This window comes from Lithobates pipiens, unplaced genomic scaffold (genome assembly GCF_037356315.1).
Source record: "Lithobates pipiens isolate NorthernLeopardFrog02 unplaced genomic scaffold, aLitPip1_a1.2 Scaffold_1, whole genome shotgun sequence".
Lineage (NCBI taxonomy): Eukaryota > Metazoa > Chordata > Amphibia > Anura > Ranidae > Lithobates > Lithobates pipiens.
Genome location: NW_027507685.1, coordinates 221,051,183 through 221,073,536, shown reverse-complemented (window position 1 = coordinate 221,073,536; position 22,354 = coordinate 221,051,183). Strand labels below are relative to the sequence as shown.

Genomic DNA, 22,354 nt, shown 5'->3' with positions numbered 1-22,354 from the left:
GATTGCAAGGTGAAACTTCTTTTAGAAGGGTACACATAGGATATTTTATAGCAAGTAATAGCAGGCACCTTGTGATGTCTGCTCCTAGACGAGAGTATTACTTTGAATGGTTTATGATTATGATAGCAGATAGGTTCACTTTAATGTTATTTACTTGAGCTGACTTCTTTCTTTTTGATCTGTCTAGATGTTCCTCCATCGGTCTATGAAATGGCCATCGCCACCGGCCTTCTTTTCTAAATTCCTTCGTTCTTCAAAAGGTACTCCATCACAACCAGAAAGCTCACCACAAAAACCTAGACAATGGACCTTCCCAGTAATACCCTTGCCAAGTATATCCACTCTGCAGTCATACCTTCCATCACTGAGGAACCGCGACAAGCCAACTATCCATTCAAACATTGAGAGTGAACATTTTCAGATCTGCATCAACCTGGTCCACCATATCATAGATGTTTGCGCATCTGGCTGTCTCTGGCTCTTTTCTCCTGTTTTTCGGATAACATTGGATGTTTTTGGAATCCAAGGAGCCCTCCAGCTGTGGATCCATGGACTGGCTGTCTTCTTGGCCACAACGTATGGCATGTATCTCCTCCTTTGGCTGGCCCAAGAGTACATCTTTCAACTGACGTCACTTTATGTGATTTTACAAACACTGGTCTTAATTGTTAGCCTCAGGACAGAGCGGGAGGATGAAAAGGGGAAAGAAGAAGCCATTGAGAGTGAGCAGAAGGAAGAAGATGTTGAAGAAGAAATTCAGTATGGAGAGGACAGGTGGGCCGGGGGAAGTGAAGATGAAGGCAACTCGCAGGATGAGTGGGAGAGCGAGGGGGAAGAGGAAGTTGGACATGCTTGAGTAGATTGGAAAGCAGCTATCTTTGTCTGTTATATTGGACACCACAATGCCTTAAGTACTTTAAAGATTGAAGGAAATATTGTGAAAAAGTACAACCTGACATACTACAATGTGATTTCTTCAGCAGAGCCAAAGTAGGGAAAACTTAAATGTTGGATCTCCCATAGAAAACAAAAGTTGGAAGCTGCCATTGCTAACTTGATGCAGAACTGTGATTTTACTCCTTGTGTCTCTTATTGCAGCCAATTAAGTCCTATTTTATTAAATATGAACACTGGTCAGCATTTAAAAAAATACCCCCTTCTGTATAGTAAGGGTTAAAGGGTTAGTGCACATTTACAATAAAATTGCAAAGGCAATCCTGTGTCCCCAGGGCATTCAAAAACACTGCTCAGGTTTTAAATAAGAAACAGCCTTTTAATGTTATACCTTTAGACTGTAAGCTGGATCTCCTAAGCCTGTCTAAAAAACTCCTAGGTAAGGACCACCTTCCCCCACGCACACACTGCTGATCTGAACCACGGCTGTGACAGAGGGAGGCATAGACACACTGGGCACGTGCAGGTTTTGTATGGGCCCGAGAGTTCTTTCCTGCTACACTGAGGTGCACACCTGACATCTGGCCCGTCCTGTCTAGATGGGCCTGGGGGGTCAGATGCAAACCTAGAAGTTTTTCAAACAGGCTTGAGAGAGGACCAGGAATGAAGGCGACTTCTCCTTCCTCCCATCTCGGGGCATGTAATATGACAAGGGGAGACGAGAAGAAGAGCAGTCTGCCCTCCCTCCCCAGTGGCTCCTTGCTGGGATGGGGGTGTGTTCTCAATTGCAGCCTGCTCTCTTCTGTTCACAGTAGGCTGCTATTGGAGGTAGAAGAGAGCAGAATCCTCCCTCCAGTAGCTATTGAGGCCCCTGCTCCCTCTGACAGGAGTGACACTGCAGTCATGACTGCCAGTTAGCCACCAGAGAATGGACTGGCCAAAGCATCCAGCATGCCCCCTAATCCATATATCAGCACTGCACCCAGGGCACATATTCCCTTTAAAATAATTTTATTGTAAAGGTGAAATAAGGGGTGCATGCCTTGTGTCTGCCCTGTGCTATCCAAGTAGGCCTGAGGAAAGGAGGGGTTCAGTTGCCTACCTAGGACTTTTTCAAAGGGGCTTGGGAAAAGCCATGCAAAAGTGCTTCTTTTTTAATACCTGAGAAGTGTTTTTAATGCAGTGGGGGTGCTGGAATGCATGGGCAATTTTATTGTAAAGGTGAGCTGACCTTTTAATTGATTGTTGAGTCTAGTGGAGAGTAAAGCAGAAGAATAATTTTTTTTTCCCCCACCGGTTCCCAGATGGACTATTGGTCCTCCGTAGCTGCTCCCCTTTGCCGGTCCTACACCTTCAAATTAACGTCTTAAAGAGTTCACCTTTACCAGAAAGCTGCCAATGCATGTAAGGGGGCGTCTGTAGATAAAAACAAACTTGTGCAGCTTCGACCAAAGTTAAATAGTGCCTTTGCTATAGATGTAGGCCATTTACGTACCTCCTAAAGCTTGACCCAAAAACTCCCAGAGATGGCATTATCCCATTCTATCTTACTGCTAGGACGTTGCTATGACACTCCCAGCCATTATTGCTCACCCCCACCATCACCAGAGAGAGCGCTCAAATCCTTGCACATGCGTGGTCAACTATCTCATTGCTGAGCTCAAAGCTACTGCAACAGGTATGAGAGCACATGCAAAGGAGTTTGAATCAGCTGGTACTATCTTAGCAACGTATTAACAACAAGGCAGGACAGGATGATGCCAACGCTGGGAGTTTTTCAGAAAGGCTTTGGAAGGTACTTAAATAGCCAACACCTATAGCAAGGGCATTATTTAACATTGGTCAAAGCTGCACACTTTGTTCTTAGCTACACTAACCCCTGCATAGACAGTTTTTTGGCATAGGTGAGCTAACCCCTTAACCCTTACTCTGTAGGGGGGAAGTTCACCAAAAAGCTATTTGTTGGGTTGACTGGAGTTCAGCTTTAAATATAACTAATATGTTGTCTTAATATTATTATTTTAGTTGTTGGGAGGAAGTTTATATGATTTATTTTGGCTGCCCCCCCCCCCAGATTATAGTGGTGGTCTGATTCAAGAAGAGTACACTGGGATCCAATCATTTATATTATTATTAATATTTCTATAGATATTTGTAGGTTTTCCTGTGAAATGAGCAAAACACTGTTCAGGTTTTCATCAGTAATATACTAATATCACATGGACCAGAATGCATTGCAGTTCTAAACTGACATCAAATATTTGTAAGAATAATGGGGATTACCTTGCAAACTGACATTTTGGTGGAACCTATTCAACATAAAATAGTTCCCGTTGTTCTGGAAGACAGGTCAACACAAGAGGGACCACAAAGTTCAAAGTGAAAATCCAGAATATCTATAGGGGGATCAACATTCATTCTGAGCCAGGGGTCTAATATTTAATATCTGTGGTTCGTACAGTTTATATCTGCACATTGTAATTACAAAGGTACGCTACTCTGCACGGTTATTATTTTATTTTTTATTTTTAACTGTTGTATCGATTAGTTTTTTGTTGGAGCTGTGAGCAACTTTATAGTTATAAAGTGGATGAATTTTCACACTGGCTGGTACAGGTGTATCAAACTATGAAAAGTCAAGGACTGCTACCGGATTATCATCAGTCAACAGTAGAAGACATTAGTCCAGTTGTGTGTTAATTCGAAAACCATTAAATGTTTTTTTTACAACACTGCTAAGTATTATTCTGTTAACCTGTCCTTAAAGTGGATGTAAACCCACTCTCATCCTTTCCAAACTACTGCCATAGTGGTTATCTATAAGGATATATATGCATCCTGCATGTATCCTTACCTGTCAAATGTCTCCCCTCTATCTGTTATGAGACCCGAAAAACTGCAGATTCTGTGGGTGGGTCTGTTGTCTGGAGCTCGTTGGGTGGAGTCGTGATGTCAGAAGACTCCCCGCCCACCTCTTCACTCCCCTTGTCAACATGCATTTTCTCCTGTGTATTTCTTACGCTGAACTTCTTCTATGATCACTAACATCCAGTCAAAACCCAGAAAAGTCACCACATGACTTCAGCATGCCCAATCATGCTGAGGTGTGAAGCAGCCAATCCTGGGAGAGCTGGAGAAGAAAGAAGGAGGGGCTCTAAAGTACACAGAATGCCTCTCTCAGGCTCCTACATGAGATATGTAAATCACTTGACACTGTGTGTCAGTTTTTATCTTACTGAAAAAAGATGAGGATTGCTCAGGGCTGGATTAACTCTTCGTGGCAAGACTGGGCACGGATGACATGAAATCCTATACTGTACATGGTGCAAGAACTAATTAAATTTTTTTTTTCAGGTTTACATCCACTTTAAAGAATATGTAAACCCAACACTTTATATTCCTGATATGTGGCTGCTGTACCATGTACTTGTATGAAAAAAATCTCCTGTGCTCTTTGTATTGCTTCTTTTGTGTGAAATTCCTTGTATTCCTGACCGTCCCTCTTCTTTCCTATTAATAACTGACCACACTAGACATGAGAGCACAGCGTAGTCAGTTCCACAGATTGTTTGTTATTTAAAAGAAAATAAAAAATTGCCTTTACAACCACTTTAAACTGAATAGGCTGTTTTACAAGGTGAGTGTTTACATATACTTAAAGCTGAGTTCACACTTGGTGTGGACGCAGCTCACAGCAAGGGTCCGGTGTGTCTCCGTTTCAGGAACGAATCAGCCCAGAATATTTGCCTGAGTTTTGGACCTGAAACTGAGCCAAAGACGCATAGGATTCCTGTGCAATCCATTCGGAGTCCGCCACAGAGATGTGTGAACCAGCGCCATTGAGAGCCGGGCACTCTCCTGCCATGTGAATTGGATGCAGAGAAACCCACATTCCAATCTGCACTAGTGTGAACCCAGCCTCAACGCGGAGGTCTGCCCAACAAAAATTAAAAGTCAATAGCTACACATACTGCAGCTGCTGACTTTAATAATAAGACACTTACCTGTCCTAGAGTCCAGCGATGTTGTCACTGCAACTGATGTTTCCATTAGCTGTCGAGTGCTGCTGCTGCTGCCGCCTTTGCCAGTAAGGGAACCCGGTGTCCTATCAGATACTGTCCCCCATCACATAGTGTCCGCCGAGAAGCCGAACATCTCTGAAGGAGAACGGCACCTGCGCACTGTGTCCAGGTTCAAGCCCCACCATCCAAGTGGACATAGAGTTAGCATATAAAAGAGTCGATCGAAGCGAGGCCGTGCCCGAAGCGTGGCGAGCAAAGCGAGCCCGTGAGGGGCCATCTTAATATCTGCAACCCTATGTCCACTTGGATGGTGGGGCTTCAACCTGGACTCTTCTTCTTCTTCTTCGGAGATGTTCGTCTTCTCCTTGTGCCCCGTACTGCTCAAGCGATGCGCCTGCACAGTACGGGCCGGACACTATCCGATAGGTGGACACTTTGTGCCAGAACACTGGTAGTAAAGCATTACGGCTTCACGCCGGGTCCCTACTGCGCATGCCAGAGGCACTGCTGCACATCCTCTACTGGCCCGGCAGCAGAAGGAGGAGGAAGGGGGAGCCAAGCTGTGACATCATTCTCCGTGGCCCGGTCTGTGGCCTCCATCGGACTTTTCCATCTGAATTTCCGACACACAAAGTTTGAGAGCTGGATCTAAAATTTTGCAACAACAAATTCCGATTGTGTGTAGACAATTCCGACAGACAAAGTGCCATGCATGCTCAGAATAAATTACGAGACAAAAGCTATTAGCGTCTGCCCTCTTTATAGTCCCATCGTACGTGGTTTACGTCGCCTCGTTCTGAATGATCGGATTTTCTGACAACTTTGTGTAACCGTCTGTATACAAGACAAGTTTGGACCAAAATCCCTCAGAAAAAATCCCAAGGATTTTGTCGTCGGAATGTCCGACCGTGTGTACAGGGCATTAGAGCAGCCATACATGGATTGAAATTCAGTTGGTTTAGCAGGGACTGACTGAATTTGGAAGCTGGTCGTACAGACAACGATCTACTGCTCAACTTCTGTACAATCAGCCTGTTGAGTTTTTTCCTGATTGATCAGTGCTGCTTGTTATAGCCGGCAGCACTGATAAATGTGTTCTGATGGCAGGGAAGTTTCCCCACTGTCAGAATACAATACCACAGTGGGGAGGATTCCCCCATCCACATTGAATTGGGTTGAACAAAAAAAAAAATGAATGATGTATTGGCTCCTTAAAGCTAGCCATAGACTAGTAGATTTTTGAACGAATATTTGTACGAATACATTCAGTGACCCGACCGATGTCATTTAAAAGTTTTGCTTTTAACATATTATTTTGGATTGAATGGACTTTCCTGAACGAGAACCACATTCACTGTTAGAAATTTCAAGAAGAATTTTCCATCCTGCTCTTTTGAATTGTTTCATCGCTGTGGTCGAAAAAAACGAATGCCGAAAATGACCTTACATCAATTAGAAAATACATTTTTTTTTTTTTATGAAAATCTACTACTGTATGACCAGCCTTATCTAGTACATGAGCCACAGTTGTCAGCAGATTCAGGTTATAACACAGAGACAAGGCAATGGCAAACATGACTCACACCTTACTTACGTAAGGGCTGGGGCTGATAATATACATGCATCTCACCCTCCTATTCTATATCTGGAACACACAGGGCTGGGTTACAGGAATGGCATGTCATAGACCTTCTGTTCTTACAAATCTTCAAACATGCAAATTCCAACTGAACACGGCTGATATAGAGGTTTTAAAGGTATAATGCCACGCAAAAGTCTAAAAACGAGTACCCAGTACCAGTCCAATTTTTATGGGGGTGCTAACAAGACCCCTACCCTGTGATGCTGGGATACTACCTTGTCAATAGTTGAAAAATCCAATCACACCACTATAGGACAGGAGTTGTGTCAAGGACACCATGTAACAAAATATCAGGGGATAATCTAAAACTGAACAAAAAGAATAGAGTAATGGGACTTTTAGATGCTGAAACCTCCTGATGGAATAATATCTGACACAGTGATGTATAAAATACCAAATGTATTAAATAAATAAAATTTAAGACATGTGTAACAAAAATACGAAACAGCAAACTCTGTATACACCCGTAAACAGCCCCAACAACGTGAAAAATTTCCTCAATAGTCACATTATGTGTAATCATGATCATGATAAACACAACAACGCATTTCACATGGTTTCACGTGGTAGCTTCTTCAGGGGTTTTTGTTGACAGAGAGGTCGGTACACTAGAGCTGATTCAGTAAATTCTGGGAAACCTCAAAAGAGGCGTTGCATGTTCCCACCAGGGCACTGCAGAATGGGTCAAATGTCTGTCTCAATCATGTAGGTCTGGAACCAGCCCAAGAGAAGATGTCCCACAAAGAACATCAGAGATCCCATACACAGGAAATTGTGATGCCAAGATAAATTGATCAAAGTTCTGCCATGCTGCACTAGGAGAACCTGTGGATCCTGATTTGGAGATTGCTTTCCATAGGGAATGTGTGGTTATTGTGACACCAGGAAGGGAGCCTTTTGCGGTTGGCTTTTTGATGTTATTTGCCATGATTGAAGATTTAACTTTGTGATCATATCAGCATTTGGAAGCTGCTCATTACCTTTGCAGTTGTCTATAGCTATATTGGGGTGTTTCTCCCAGTGCAGCATGGCAGAACTTTGATCAATTTAGCTTGGAATTGCCATTTCCTGTGTATGGGATCTCTGATGTGCTTTGTGGGACATCTTCTCTTGGGCTGGTTCCAGACCTACATGATTGAGACAGACATTTGACCCTTTCTGCAGTGCCCTGGTGGGAACATGCAACACCTCATTTGAGGTTTCCCAGAACTGCTGATTACTGAATCAGCTCTAGTGCACTGACCTCTCTGTCAATGAAAACCCCTGAAGAAGCTACCATGAGAAACGCGTTGGGTGTGTCTCCTTTCTCATACCTTGGTCCTGAGTGTTTATCATGCTCATGATTACACATAATGTGACTATTGAGGAAATTGTTCACCTTCTTGTAGGGGCTGTTTACGGGTGTATACAGAGTTTGCTGTTTCAAATTTTTGTTACACATGTCTTAAATGATAAGACATTTTATGTATTTAATACATTTGGTATTTTATACATCACTGTGTCAGATATTATTCCATTAGGAGGTTTCAGCATCTAAAAGTCCCATTAGCTTATTTTTTTTGTTCTATTTAATCCGGGATGTTGTGCTGTTTTTCGCTGATATATGCTACTATAACCAGATAATCTAAAACTGTTTCAAGAGCTAAATTAACTCTGCAGATAAGTACAGGCAGAATTTTTAAAATGTGTGTAGAACCGCAAGTAAAATACATTTTGTTTTTAAGTAATTTCCTTCCCTGCCCATAGTCAAATGACATTCCCGGGCGCCCGGCGGCCGCGATGTCCACCGGGCACCCACGATTTCCAGTAACAGAGATGAGACATGGACCTGTGTGTGTAAACACACAGCTCCACGTCCTGTCAGATACTGATCGTGTGTTCCCAGTACAGAGGAACACCGATCAGTCCCCTTCCCTTGTGAGTCCCCTCCCCCTACAGTTAGAATCACTCCCTAGGTAATACAGGTAACCCCTTGATCACCCTCTGCTGTTAACCCCTTCCCTGCCAGTGCCATTTATACAATAATCAGTGCATTTTTATAGCACTAATTGCTGTATAAATGTGAATGGTCTCAAAACAGTGTCAAAAGTGTCCGATATGTCCACCACAATGTCACAGTTATGCTAAAAATCGCAGATCACTGCCATTACTAGTTAAAAAAAATAATGATAAAAATGCCATATAACTATTCCCTATTTTGTAGACACTATAACCTTTGAGCAAACCAATCAATATATGCTTATTGAATTTTTTTTAAACAAAAATATGTAGAAGAATACATATCGGCCTAAACTGAGGAAAAAATATATATATAAAAAAAATTGGGATATTTATGATAGCAAAAAGTAAATAATATAGTTTTTTTTCAAACTTGTCGCTCTTCTTTTGTTTATAGTGCAAAACATAAAAAACGCAGAGATGATTACATACCACCAAAAGAAAGCTCTATTTGTGGGGAAAAAAATTACAAAAATGTCATTTGGATACAGTTTTGCATGACCGCGCAATTGTGCTGAAAACTGAAAATTGGCCTGGGCAGGAAGGGGGTGAAAATGCCCAGTAATGAAGTGGTTAAATACCCCTTATCAAAATGAGCACAATAACACAGTAACTGAAAAAAACACAGGGTTTTTATGGACACAATATAGATTTACATTCAGTCAGTTTATTGTTTAGGTTCTTCCAAAATATAACCATACGGTATATTGAAGCTGTAAGCTCATTCAGTCAGACCACAGTATTCTAAAAAACAAAAAGAAAGGAAAGCACCATGTTACTCCACCATGACATGTATACACACAATAGGTACAGTCTACATACAGCATAGTGGCTAGCATGTCTACCTTGCAGCACTAGTGTTCTCCATTTGAGTCGTCCTGCCATGGGAACTATCTGCATGGAGTTCCTGTGCTTGGTGGGGTTCCTACTATAGTCCAAAGACATGCTGGTAGGTTAATAGGCTCTAGTACGATCTACTAAGCGTGTCCAAGATGACTGCCCCCAGGGAGAAAAGTGCTATGTATATCAATTAAAGTGGGTAGTAAAGTCTGGATTGTGATTTACACCTACAGGTAAAACTATAATAAGGCTCACCTGGAGGTACAGTAAATATCTCCTATGCACTGTTTAGGAGATATTTACTTTAGTAGCAGCCAGTGATGTCACCGGTGCATGCACACTGCACTCTCAATGGACGGCATTGAGAGAACTGTGCCACAGCCATGGCTCCTGTGGCTCAGCCAATCAAATGGCCGAAGCCGCAAACCCGGAAGGAAGACCAGGTAAATATGGAAGTCCTGTCAGTAATGAGAGTGCCCTGCTGGAGGGCTTCATTTTAAGGTAAGTCTGCCATAATGTGCTAGTATGTGGTAAATACCAGCACATTATGACATTATCCTGCAGGGGCCCAATTTTTTTTTCTTTTGTGGTTTACTACCACTTTAAAGCTGAAGTTTAGGTATGGAAGCTTGGACCAACATAAGTATGCAATTGCCATAACTGTAGGATCCAAGTGGGAGATGGATGGATGGATATCACCGTAGTAGGCACCTATACTACAGTGATTGCTGCTAGCTTCTGGATCTCTCAGCTGCACTTCTACTTAGTTAACATAGGAACACGCTTTAACAGAAACATGCATGGGTACTATTCAGAGAACACTTTTCATTTTCTCAATGAATGCAAAGTGTTCTCTGATTGGAGGAAGTGGAGAACGTAATGTAACTGTCCCACCCTTCCATCTTGTCCAATCAGAAAACTTTTTTATTGAGAAAACTGTGCCAAGACAGCATAGTGGCTAGCACATCTACTGTGTTCAGTAAGCTGCAAGGCAGGTGACAAAGGACCCAGAAACTACTAGAGATCACTGGTTCAGCAGTTCCTATTAGAGTGATTTCCAGCTTCTTCAGGGATCCCACTAGGGTTGCCACCTGTCCGGAATTCACCTGGACAGTCCTTGTTTTGAACCATGTGTCTGGGTTTCAGTCCACCTGAAACCCTGACACAATATTCAGACAGGAAGCACTTTGCACGCCACAATTACTATTCTCTTTGGTGCGCCCAAAGGTGTCCGTGTCCCAGGTCTGTTACAATCCTATAGTGTATACTAAAAAAAATTCATTTTTTGCTGATTGCTGTTAATGTGTTCAGGTTTGATGAGAAAAATGGCAACCATAGACCCCACCAATATGGCACATACTGTATGTAGACTGGCCCAAGCTGGTCCAATGTGACTATATAAAAGTTGCCATACCTGGAATTCTTCCTTCATTATGAAATGGAAGTTTGTTCCAACTGCATCTTGAGAAGTGTTTACTTTCCCCCATACAAAGATATTTCACTTATTAGTGGCATTTGTGACTCAGTGCCTGCTTGCCTCATCTTGTACCAATGCTATTTTGGCCCTGTGCCTGAACTCCAATGCTTGAATACTGGCAGGATATACATAACAGACATATACAGTACATACAAATCAGACTTAACCTTTTTACTAAGGGAAAAAACTCTTGAGATCATTTTCAGGTCTTGGGGAACTACTGCTAAAATTGATAATATCTACAGCACATGTTACATTTGAAGGAATAAGAAATATCATTTTTTTAACAACATACTGCCCTATACAAGATTGGATTTAGTACAAATCAAGAAATTAAACTAATACCTATAATTATCAAAAGAGGAAGGCGGGTAGTGAAATATGTGGGGTCCTTTCAATGGTGGTTAGTTGAGAGCCCTGTTGGCCATTGCAGTGCCACCTCAAGTTTTCAGTGGAAAATGGCCACCTTACATTGATGGTCAGTGTAGTGCCCTCTTACATTGGTGGCCAGTGAAGAGGTGCCCACATACATTGGTGATCAGTAGAGAAGTGCCCCTTACATGTGTGGTCAGTGGAGAAATGCCCCATTTACATTCTTGGTCAGTAATGTCCGATTTATATTGATGGTCAGAGAAGAAGGATCCCCTTCCATTGGTACTTAGACAAAACATATCCCCTTTACATTAGTGGTTGATGGGGAGGGAACCCCTTTCATTGGTGGCCAGTGAAGAAATGCCCAATTTACACTGGTGGCCAAAAAATGACTCCTTTAGTTTGGTTGTTGGCAAAGAAGGATCCCCTCACATTGATGATCACAAGAGAAATGCCCGATTTACATGGCGGTCAGAAGAAACATGTCCCCTTTACATTAGTGGTTGGTGGCGAAGGATCCCCTTTCACCAGTGGTCAGTGGAGAAATGCCCTATTTACACTGCTGGTGAGTACAGAAATGCCTTATTTACATTGGTGAGCAGCGGAGAAGGACAGGGTCACCTTAACAGCATCATGGGTCCCTGGGTAAAGTAATACAGTGGGGCGCATACCAGCTTGCCTCAATTTATGCACCTACTTTCAATAATAATGGCGTGTACACACGATCAGACTATCCGGCGGACTTAGTCTGGCGGACAAACGGCCGTAAAGTCCGCCGGACCTGCCCACACACGGGACTTGTCCGCCGGACTATCCGCCGTACTTTTGAAATGAACGGACTTGCCCACACACGGAGGAAAGTCCGTTCATTTTGAGCGCGGCTCCAGGTAGCCGGGACTAGCGAAGGAAGTCAATCTCGCCGCCTTTGGCGGCGAGATTGACACGTCGCTGGCCCCGTCACCTGGTATGGACTTATGGTATGGAAGCCCTACGCCGAAAAAACTGCGCGGGGGTCCCCCCCAGGTCCATATGAGACCCTTATCCGAGCACGCTACCCGGCCGGTCAGGAAAGGGGGTGGGGACGAGCAAGCGCCCCCCCCCCCCCCAACCCAAAGCACATTGTCCCCATGTTGATGAGGACAAAGGCCTCTTCCCGACAACCCTGGCCGTTGGTTGTCGGGATCTGCGGGCGGGGGGGCTTATCGGAATCCGGGAGCCCCCTTTAATAAGGGGGCCCCCAGATACCGGCCCCCCACCCTATGTGAATGAGTATGGGGTACGATGTACCCCTACCCATTCACCTGTGAAAAAATTTAAATAAAACACAAAACACAAGGGTTAAAAATAATTTATTGCACAGCTCCGGGGGTCTTCTTCCGTCTTGGGGGGTCTTCTCTCCAGACTCCTCCGCTATCTTCTGCTAGCTCTTTTACTAGCGGAGGAGCCTGGCTTTCTTCTTCGCTGCCGCCCGAGGGTCTTCTTCCAACTTCGGGGGTCTTGTCCCCCTCTTTGGTTCTTCTTGCCGAGCCTCCGCTCCTTCTTCCGGCTCTTTTACTGGCAGGGGCCCATTCTTCTGTTGCCCTTTAAGTCCATACCAGGTGACGGGGCCAGTGACATTGACTTCCTTCGCTAGTCCCGGCTACCTGGAGGTGCACTCAAAAAATGAACGGACTTTCCTCTGTGCGCGGGAAAGTCCGTTCATTTCAAAAGTACGGTGGACTAGCACACTCAGGGCCGTATTGTCCTCCGGACTGCGAGTGTGGCGGACAAATTTTGAGTCAAAACTACTTTCTAAGTCCGCCGGATAGTTTGATCGTGTGTACGCGGCATTAAAGTTTAAATAGTTCATAGTAGTAAACATATATTTATTAGTTGTAGCACACTACTCACTTGGGAGCTGTTGGTGTAGTTCATTACAGTACTGCTGGTGTAACCCCGTTCTTCCCCGTTCTTCCACCCCACACGAGTAACAACAGACACCTTCGAATAGTTGAACAGTGAACATTTATTTTCTTGCTGCGGTCCATGGTGTTATCAGTAGTGCAAGGAAGTATGACGGTCTACTCCGTCCGCTTTGCAGCTACTTCCCTGTTCTTGTGCAATGATCCATCCCAGCCGGGATGCCTGGTTTCTTTTCCCAGGGTTTCTGGTGCAGATTGTAGACTTGAACCATCCAGCTCTGAGGTCTCTGAACCCTCAGGCCTTCCGGTCAGGTTCCTGCTCTCCGGAGCTGGGGTCTCTGAAACCCCAGGCCTTTGAGCCTATTCCTGAAGGTCACATTGTGAAGCTTCTCTGGACCTAGTCTCTTCCCATCTCCCCCTAGGAAGCATGTGACCTCAGTATATATGTATGTCCCGCCCCTGCCCATACAAATTAATGATTGGGCCGGGGCCATATACACTGCCTGCTCTTCAGTCCCTGTCCCGCCTTCTTTGAAGAACATTACCCTGGAGAAGCAAGGGAGGTCTTCCAGGGTGAAGAACAGGTGGTCACACTCTCCTCTATTCTACTGCTCCTCCCAAACCCAGATCAACCCACCAGGCCTAATCAAAGAAACAGTGTAAGGCACTGGCAATTTCTCCTAACATCTACTTATTAGCACCCACCTAAAGGTGGTGGATGCTACATAGTACTTCCAATAAAAATAGATTTTAATTATTAAGAAAACATACCATAAATCAAAGACTAATCAACACAAAGGGCACAGTACAGGTCAAGTGGCAGGAGGACACAATACTGGGATCAGGAGGGCACAGTACAGGATCCAGGATACTGTCTAGAACACGGCCATCTTGGGACCACTCAGTAAAAAGCTTGACTGTCCCAGCAAATCCGGGACAATTGTCAAGTATGATGTAATGCTAGATTATCATGGGGCCCAAGTGCACAGTGCCCAGGGCTACCCATGCCTTAAGACAGCCCCGCAGAAGGATCCACTTACATTGGTGGCCAAAAGAGAAATGTCCCCTTAACCTTGGTGGTTGATGGAGAGGGATCCCCTTACATTGGTGGTCAGTGGAAAAATTCTCCATTTACACTTGTGGTCAGTAGAGAAATGTCTCCTTTACATTGGTTGTTGATAAAGAAGGATCCCCTTACATTGGTAGCCAGTGACAGAAAATACAAAATATACTTGTCGATCCTGCCAAAAACCATGTGCTGTGCATTCTGCAGAGTTATCTCAGTCAGACTGCTTTCACAATGAGCCGCCTAGGGCATCGGCGGTAAAGCAGCGATATTTTTAGCGCTACTTTACCATCGTTTTAGCTGCGCTATTCGACCACTAGCGGGGTGGTTTTAACCTCAGGCTTTCACACTGGAGTGAAAAGGAGCCGCTTTTTTCAGGCGCTATACAGGTGCTATTTTTAGCACTGTAGCGCCTGAGAAACGCTGGCAGTGTGAAAGGGGTCTCGGTGTTATCATCTCTGACTAGGGCACCTCTGTGAAATACAGAACATCTCCCCACCATGTTACGCAGGTGAGGTGATCTGTAGTCCTGATATACTATCTTTTCTAGGGTGCCAAGTACCACTTCTATAGATGCACCCATAGGTGTGCGCAGCCTATTACATTAGTGTGTGTACTCCAAAGTGCAAACACACTGAAGCATAGTAAACCGTGTAAAAGGAAGGAGCCAGTAAATTACATATTGACTAGCCCTTGCTCCTCTTTCCATCCTGAAACATCCCCCGTGGGGGGAGCCCAGGCAGTAGGGGGAGTCGGCACCACGCAGAGTGATTAGGGTGTGCCCAGGCACACCTGGCACACCTAGGGTTGCCACCTTTTCTTCAAATCATACCCAAACACTTTAGCGGCGCAATTTTTTTTTTTAATAGTATTAAATTATACATATATTTTGCTATTAAATAACATTTCTAATCATGTGACGTTAATAACAACAGTCCCCCTTTACATCAGAGTCCACAGAGTTCCCCTTTTACATCTGAACTCACAGAGTTCCTTTTTGCTGTAAGGGGGGACTCTGCAGACTCTGATGTAAGGGAGAACTCTGGGGACTCTAAGGAATGCTCTGAAAACCCTGATTTGATTGGGAACACTGAGCACTCTGATGTACGGATTGGACTCTGCTGTAAGCGCCAACACTGTGGCCTCTGGTGTAAAGGGGAACTGTGATATAAGGGGTGCTCTGAGAACCACGATTTACCTTAGTGTACTCACTCAGAGACAGGAGAGAAAAGGGGGAGACTTCAGTCACAGACAGGGATGGATGGTGAACTCACTCACCCCTTGGCAGTCAGCACCTCTCATTTAGATGTATTTGAGGCTGCTAGACTTCCAGTTTCTGGCCCCCCACTATCCTTTTCTGAGGCACAATGCCTTGGATTAGAGTGTGAGCAGACACAGAGGGGTAGGGGTGGGAGAAAGAGGTGCAGATTGAGACCTCTCTCAGTGTGGAGGGGTGGGAGAATTGTTAGTTTTGTTAGTGTTGGCTTTGGGCAGTGTGAAAAAGAGAGTAACAGACACTCTCAGCTTAGCCATCTGCAACCAGCAAACCCGCTGGGAAGCCATAGTCCAGTCTGAATAATGTGTCTGGGTTTCAGGCAGTCTGAAAGCCGGACACATGATTCCAAACCGGAACTGTCCGGGTAAATCCTGAACAGGTGGTAACCCTAGGCACACCTCCTTCGCACACCTATGGATGCACCACAAAAACTGGAGGTTTCCATCTTAGGACAGGAAGTGTGTCACTGGCAGGATAACAGAATATAGGAAAAAAGACAAAAAAAAAATAAATCAGAAATCACATTTAAGGACATTTAAACTGCAATATAGTAAAGTTTTTCTCTTACAGGTACACTTTAGGTACAGATCCCTGTCCAGCACCAGAAGCACCCTTGTCCCTCGTTGTTTAATCTCACTTGGCAGACTGTTCATATGTAAATGCTGCCAAGGGGGCCATTTATAGTTGGATAGAATACAAGTATCTGTATAGTGAAATATCTAGCAGGAGTCCTATTTTGTGAAATAACCCTTTAAGGGCTCCAAAGCAGGTAAGACTTTACCCTGATTGAAAAAAGTAAGAAACAATTCCGTTTTTTAGCAAGCAATCAGAATCTGTCCTTCACTGTTCTGACTTTTCTAAACCAAAGAAAACTTCAATCTGATTGGCTGTTATGGTAAGTGAAGGTACTCATTATATTCTCTCCATACAGAAATATAGGAGATTCCATTCATAACTTGTTGTGCAAAACTCCAAATCTGTCAACGTTATCCTTCTGCCACTATTTGGTGAGTCTCTTACCTGGAAAAGGCACACATAGCTACATGCTCGTCCATGGGTGTCCGCAGGTAGGGGCAAGGGGGGGCAAGAGCCCCCCCTGGAATCAGGAATTGGATCAGGAGTGATTACCCCCGTCACCTCTCTCTCTCTCTCACCCCTCTGTCTTTTTCACCCCCTCTCTCTCTGTCACCCCCGTCTCTCTCTGTCACCCCCTCTGTCTCTTTCTGTCACCCCCGTCTCTCTCTGTCACCCCCTCTGTCTCTTTCTGTCACCCCCCTCTCTCTCTCCCTGTCACCCCCCACATGTATGCAGTTTCTGACAGTCTCTTGTGCCATGTCCGCAGTCTCTTGAGCCATGTATGCAGTTTCTGTCAGTCTCTTGGGCTATGTATGCAGTCTCTGGTCATCTCTTGTGCCATGTCCGCAGTCTCTTACAGTCTCTTGAGCCATGTATGCAGTCACTGACAGTCTCTTGGGCCATGTATGCCAACTCTGACAATCTCTTGGGCCATTTTCGCAGTCTGACAGTCTCCTGAGCCATGTCCGCAGTCTCTGACAGCCTCTTGGGCCAGGTCCGCAGTCTCTGACAGTCTCTTGGGCCATGTCTGCAGTCTCTGACAGTCTCTTGAGCCATGTCTGCAGTCTCTGACCATCACCTGTACTACGTCGGCAGTCTATGACCGTGATAATGTGATAATGACATTGCCGAAAAGGGTCAGAGCATGGGTGACCTTAAAATGATGCCCCTCCCTGAAAAAAGTTCTGCGGACGCCCATGTGCTCGTCCCAGGTCAATGACCGAGTAAAAAGCAAAGTCAATATAAAGATCACCATAAACCAAGCAGTTTGTTTCGAATCAAACTGCTTGGTTTATGGTGCCTTTCTTTTTGATAGTGTGGTTTCACTATCTCAATTTAATTTATGCTAACCATTAAAAACACAACCACACTACACAGGTGAGTCAATGGATTCTTTACCTCTCTATAAACGGTGTTCCGTTTAGACATGTGCAATTCGCTTCGTTCCGAATTAGTTTTTTAACGAATTTCGAATATCCAAATGAACAAAAACCCATTTAATGAATTTTTTCAAATATTCGTAAATTCGAATGCTTGAAAATTTGTAAATTCGTACATTCGTAAATTCGTACATTTGCACATTCGTACATTCGTAAATTAGTCAATTCCTAAATTTGTAAATTCGGAAATCTGAAATAATAATTTAATAATAATAACTTAACTATTACTAACTATTAAATTATAGGTATTGGAATTTCCTTTCAAATTTGGCTGTTAGTGAACGTAACAAATACAAATTTATGTGAAGTTACGAATTATCTGAAATAATGAATGCCGTATCCAAACGAATGCATTAATAATAATAAATAACAATAATAATAATAATAAAAACTTTTTACTATTTTTATTTATTATTCATTTGTTCTGTTCTTTATTTAGATGCGGCATTCATTATTTTGGATAATTCATAACTTTGGATAAATTCGTATTCATTACATTCACTAACAGCCAAATTAGAAAGGAAATTACAATACCTATAATTTAACAGTTAGTTACTATTTCAGATTTTATCATTTTCGGGTTTTTGAATTTTGTATTTTTAATTTACGAATGTATGAATTTACGTATATACAAATTTTCTAATTTATGAATGTATGAATTTACACATTTACGAATTCACAAATTTACTAATTGCGATCATAAAGAATGACCCGAAAAATTAAAAAACAAAAACAAAAAAAACGAATGAATTGAAAACGAACAAAGTTTTTGGCAGTGCACATGTCTAGCTCAGTTTTTTCTATTTTTTTATTCAATATAAAGATCGCAGCCCCAAAGCTTGCACTTGCAAAAAAACAAGTCAGCAATGCCACCTCCCATATTTGTAACTGGACTGGTAGAGGCTCTTAGTGGGCATCTTAGTGTTGTGAGCATTATAGCTCAGCGATGTAGTTGTGCTTTTACTGCCCCCCAACCACTACCCTAGAGGAGGAACTTGAACCTTTAGTGCCCCCGTGCAAGAAACCATGAAGGCTCCCCTGTCTACTGGGGCCCTTTCCATCAGTCCTAGGGCCTTTTCCTCTGGTCCTGGGGCCCTTCCCTCCAAGCCTGGGGCCGTTCCCACTAATCCCGATACCCTTTACTCCTACTGAGTGGTATAGAATGTAAAATCACAAATGTCGCAAGGAAATTGCAAGCAAGTTGCAGGTAAGTCGCACAATTTGGTGTCGCGGCAAAGTGAACAGAGCTGGTCATGCGGTGGGACCCTTTCACATGTTCCACCATGTTTTGGGGCCCACTGTGGTGACAGAAGGCCACGGCCCAGTTGCAAGTTCTACCCTTGCGACCCTGGTAGTTCTGCCACTACACTACCTCCTTTAGATGCTGAGGCAGCAGCCAGGGGTGTACATATGCCATGGCTGTGATGCTTTGATCCTCAGCCATGGCAGGAATTTTACATCCTTTACTTTACTTTCAGCCACCGTAGCAAGGACATTGAACTGCTGTGGCGGTGATCAGAGACAATGGACAGCTGCTGTGATATTCACTGTATGTTAATGCACCTAGCCATTGTCTCTGATCACCGCCACAGCAGTACAATTTCACCATTCTAGTGTAGCCAGTTACAGTGTCCCCAGTCACCACCACACCAGTCCTGGTGCCACCATAAGGTCTTGTTCACAAGTGCGGTACTCTCTGAATTATTTTCAATGGGCTGCCCTGTATGCCAGAAATGCGCAAAAAAGGTGCCTGCATAGTTTTAAAAATCATGCCGCACCAAAATACACAGTAGTAAGGTACCAGGTGTTTTGGTGCTTGCATGTTTGCATGATGCGCCATTATAAATTAATGGCACTGCCATGCAGTCTGCAAAGGGGCAGCGCATTTTTGTGCATTGTGGGAAAGCACACTGTTTTGCATGCATTCCCACAATGCACTGCTGTAAACGAAGCCTGCCATACAGTGCATCTGGAAAGTATTCACATGTCACTGCATACCATCTACAGTAACATGGGAATCTTACCATATCCAGTGCATCCGGAAAGTATTTACATATCACTGCATACCATCTACAGTAACATGGGAATCTTACCATATACAGTGCATCCAGAAAATATTCACATTGCTTCACTGTTTCCACATTTTTGTTATGTTACAGCTTTATTCCAAAATGGATTCAATTCATTATTTTCCTCAAAATTCTACAAACAATACCCCATAATGACAACGTGAAAATGTTTGTTTGAAATCTTTGCAAATTTATTAAAAATAAAAAAAAATCCCATTTAGGTAAGTATTTACAGCCTTTGCTCAATACTTTGTTGATGCACCTTTGGCACCAATTACAGCCTCGAGTCTTTTTGAGTATGATGCTACCATCTTGGCACACCTATTTTTGGGAATTTCCTCCCATTCTTCTTTGCAGCTCCAATAGGTTGGATGGGGAGCGGTAATGCACAGACATTTTCAGATCTCTCCAGAGATGTTCAATTGGGTTCAAGTCTGGACTCTGGCTGGGCCACTCAAGGACATTCAAAGAGTTGTCCTGTAGCCACTCTTTTGTTATCTTGGCTGTGTGCTTAGGGTCATTGTCCTGTTGGAAAATGAACCTTTGCACCACTCTGAGGTCCAGAGTGCTCTGGAGCAGGTTTTATTAAGGATGTCTCTGTACATTGCTGCATTCATCTTTCCCTTGATCCTGAGTCTCCCAGTTCCTGCTGCTGAAAAACATTGTCAGGTCACCTTGAGGCCAGGTGACAGATGCACACCGCAGGGATTAGGAGTGCAAGGTTGTGGACCCTACGGCTGACTGCTGCGGACAGGGGTCAAGGTGATAAGGAAGGCAGGGCTGCCAGAACACCAAGATGGATCCCACCAGGGTTAGAGCGTAAGATTCCCTGGGGCGCGGAGTCTAAGAGCCAGCAGGTGTTCACTAGAGCCTCGAGTGGTGAGTTGGACTTGGCTGCAACTGGCTCCAGGTCGCGACCCCCAGGGTCCCTCAGCTCACACCTACAGTAGGCAACAGGAGGATAGGGATGGTGAGGGACAAAGCCAAGGTCGGGGGCCACAAGCAGACAGGAAAAGTTGGGGACACGCCAAAAGCTCAGGATCACAGGCAAACAGGGATAGTCAAGGACACGCCAAAGTCAGTAACGGAAAACAATAGAAGAGCACACGGCAGGTAACAGGAAGCTAACACACAAAGGTTGATCAGCAGGGTTGGCTAGCAGTGCACAGGTTAATATAGAGTTCTCTGATAGGAGCTAGGGTGGAGCCATGCCAGAGGATGGATTATAAAAGCAGTCAGGTGAGGGTCGGCTGGTCTCTAGAAATGAACACATGGAGACAGGTAAGCAGACAAACTCTATTGCATAACCATGACAAACATCCCCACAGCATAATGCTACCACCTCCATGCTTCACAGTAGGGATGGTATTGGCCAGGTGATGAGTGGTGCCTAGTTTCCTCCAGACATGACGCTTGTAATTCAGGCCAAAGAGTTCAATATTTGTTTCATTAGACCAGAGAATTTTGTTTCTCAAGGTCTGAGAGTCCTTCAGGTGCCTTTTGACAAACTGCAGGTGGGCTGTCATATGCCTTTTACTAAGGAGTGGCTTCGGTCTGGCCACTCTACCATACCGACCTGATTGGTGGAGTGCTGCAGAGATGTTTTTTCTTCTGTAAGGTTCTTCTCTCTCCACAGAGAAACGCTGGAGCTTTGTCAGTGATCATCGGGTTCTTGGTCACCTTCCCGACTAAGGCTCTTCTCCCCCGATTGCTCAGTTTGGGCGGCTGGCCCGCTCTAGGAAGAGTTCTGGTGGTTCCAAACTTCTTCTTCAATTTATGGATAATGGAAGCCACTGTGCTCGTTGGGACCTTCAATGCTGTAGAAATTTTTCTGTCCCCTTCCCCAGATCTGTGCCTCCATACAATCCTGTCTCAGAGATCTACAGACAATTCCTTTAGCTTTATGGCTTGGTTTGTTTTTTGACCTTCACTGTTAACTGTGGGACCTTATAGAGACAGGTGTGTGCCTTTCCAAATCATGTCCAATCAACTGAATTTACCACAGGTGTGGCACAATCAAGTTATAGAAACATCTCAAGGATGATCAGTGGAAACAGGAGGCACCTGAGCTCAATTTTGAGTGTCATGGCAAAGGCTGTGAATATTTATGTGCATGGCACTTTTTATTTTTAATAAATTTGCAAAGATTTCAAACAAACTTCTTTTACGTTGTCATTATGGGGTATTGTTTGTAAAATTATGAGGAAAATAGGGAATTTAATCCATTTTGGAATAAGGCTGTAATATAACAAAATGTGGAAAAAGTGAAGCACTGTGAATACTTTCTGGATGTGCAGTATGCTAATCAGATTATTTACATCATATCTAAGAAACTGTAAAATGCTCCCTTTAAATAAACTGATTTGTCTGCTGGGTTACATGAGAACTCTTTGGCTCGGCTGTTATCTGTGGGAAGAGATGACAATAATTGTCTTATTCTCATGGCTACAGAGTTTGTTTCATGTCTTGCCAGCAGGCTGTGGGCAGGAGTGTGTAACAAGCGGAGAGAACAAGAAGCACTGTTCTCTGCATGTTTACATGGGATTCTATGTCCAAATCTGAAAACATCTGATATGGGGAGGGTTGTGTTCTCCAACGGACAATGGCGTAGAGAGAACACACATTGTGTTTTTACTGTTTTGTGTTGGTTGTCTCTTTGGCGAACCTTTAACCACTTCCCAACCAGCGCACGCCGATGTACATCGGCGGAATGGTATGGGCAGGCATATTGGCGTACAGGTATGTCCATTTCTATATGCGCCCTGCCATCGCGTGCGCGCCG

General features: G+C 43.9%; 2 protein-coding genes across 3 annotated transcripts in view; one reads left to right on the top strand and one right to left on the bottom strand.

The window, feature by feature from the left end:
• CUNH6orf47 (chromosome unknown C6orf47 homolog) overlaps positions 1-4,351 on the top strand; it is a 32,637-nt gene extending 28,286 nt beyond the window's left edge. Inside the window, exon 2 of the mRNA XM_077483136.1 lies at positions 188-4,351. Within this exon, the coding sequence (XP_077339262.1) occupies positions 188-856 (669 nt within the window). The 3' untranslated portion in view covers positions 857-4,351. The remainder of the gene's footprint in view (positions 1-187) is intronic.
• Positions 4,352-9,203: 4,852 nt separating this feature from the next.
• The window catches only part of APOM (apolipoprotein M), a 38,471-nt gene continuing 25,320 nt past the window's right edge, over positions 9,204-22,354 (bottom strand). For both annotated transcript variants that reach the window (XM_077483115.1, XM_077483124.1), the window contains exon 6: positions 9,204-9,300. In XM_077483115.1, coding sequence (XP_077339241.1) covers positions 9,278-9,300 — 23 coding nt within the window. In that variant the 3' untranslated portion in view covers positions 9,204-9,277. The remainder of the gene's footprint in view (positions 9,301-22,354) is intronic.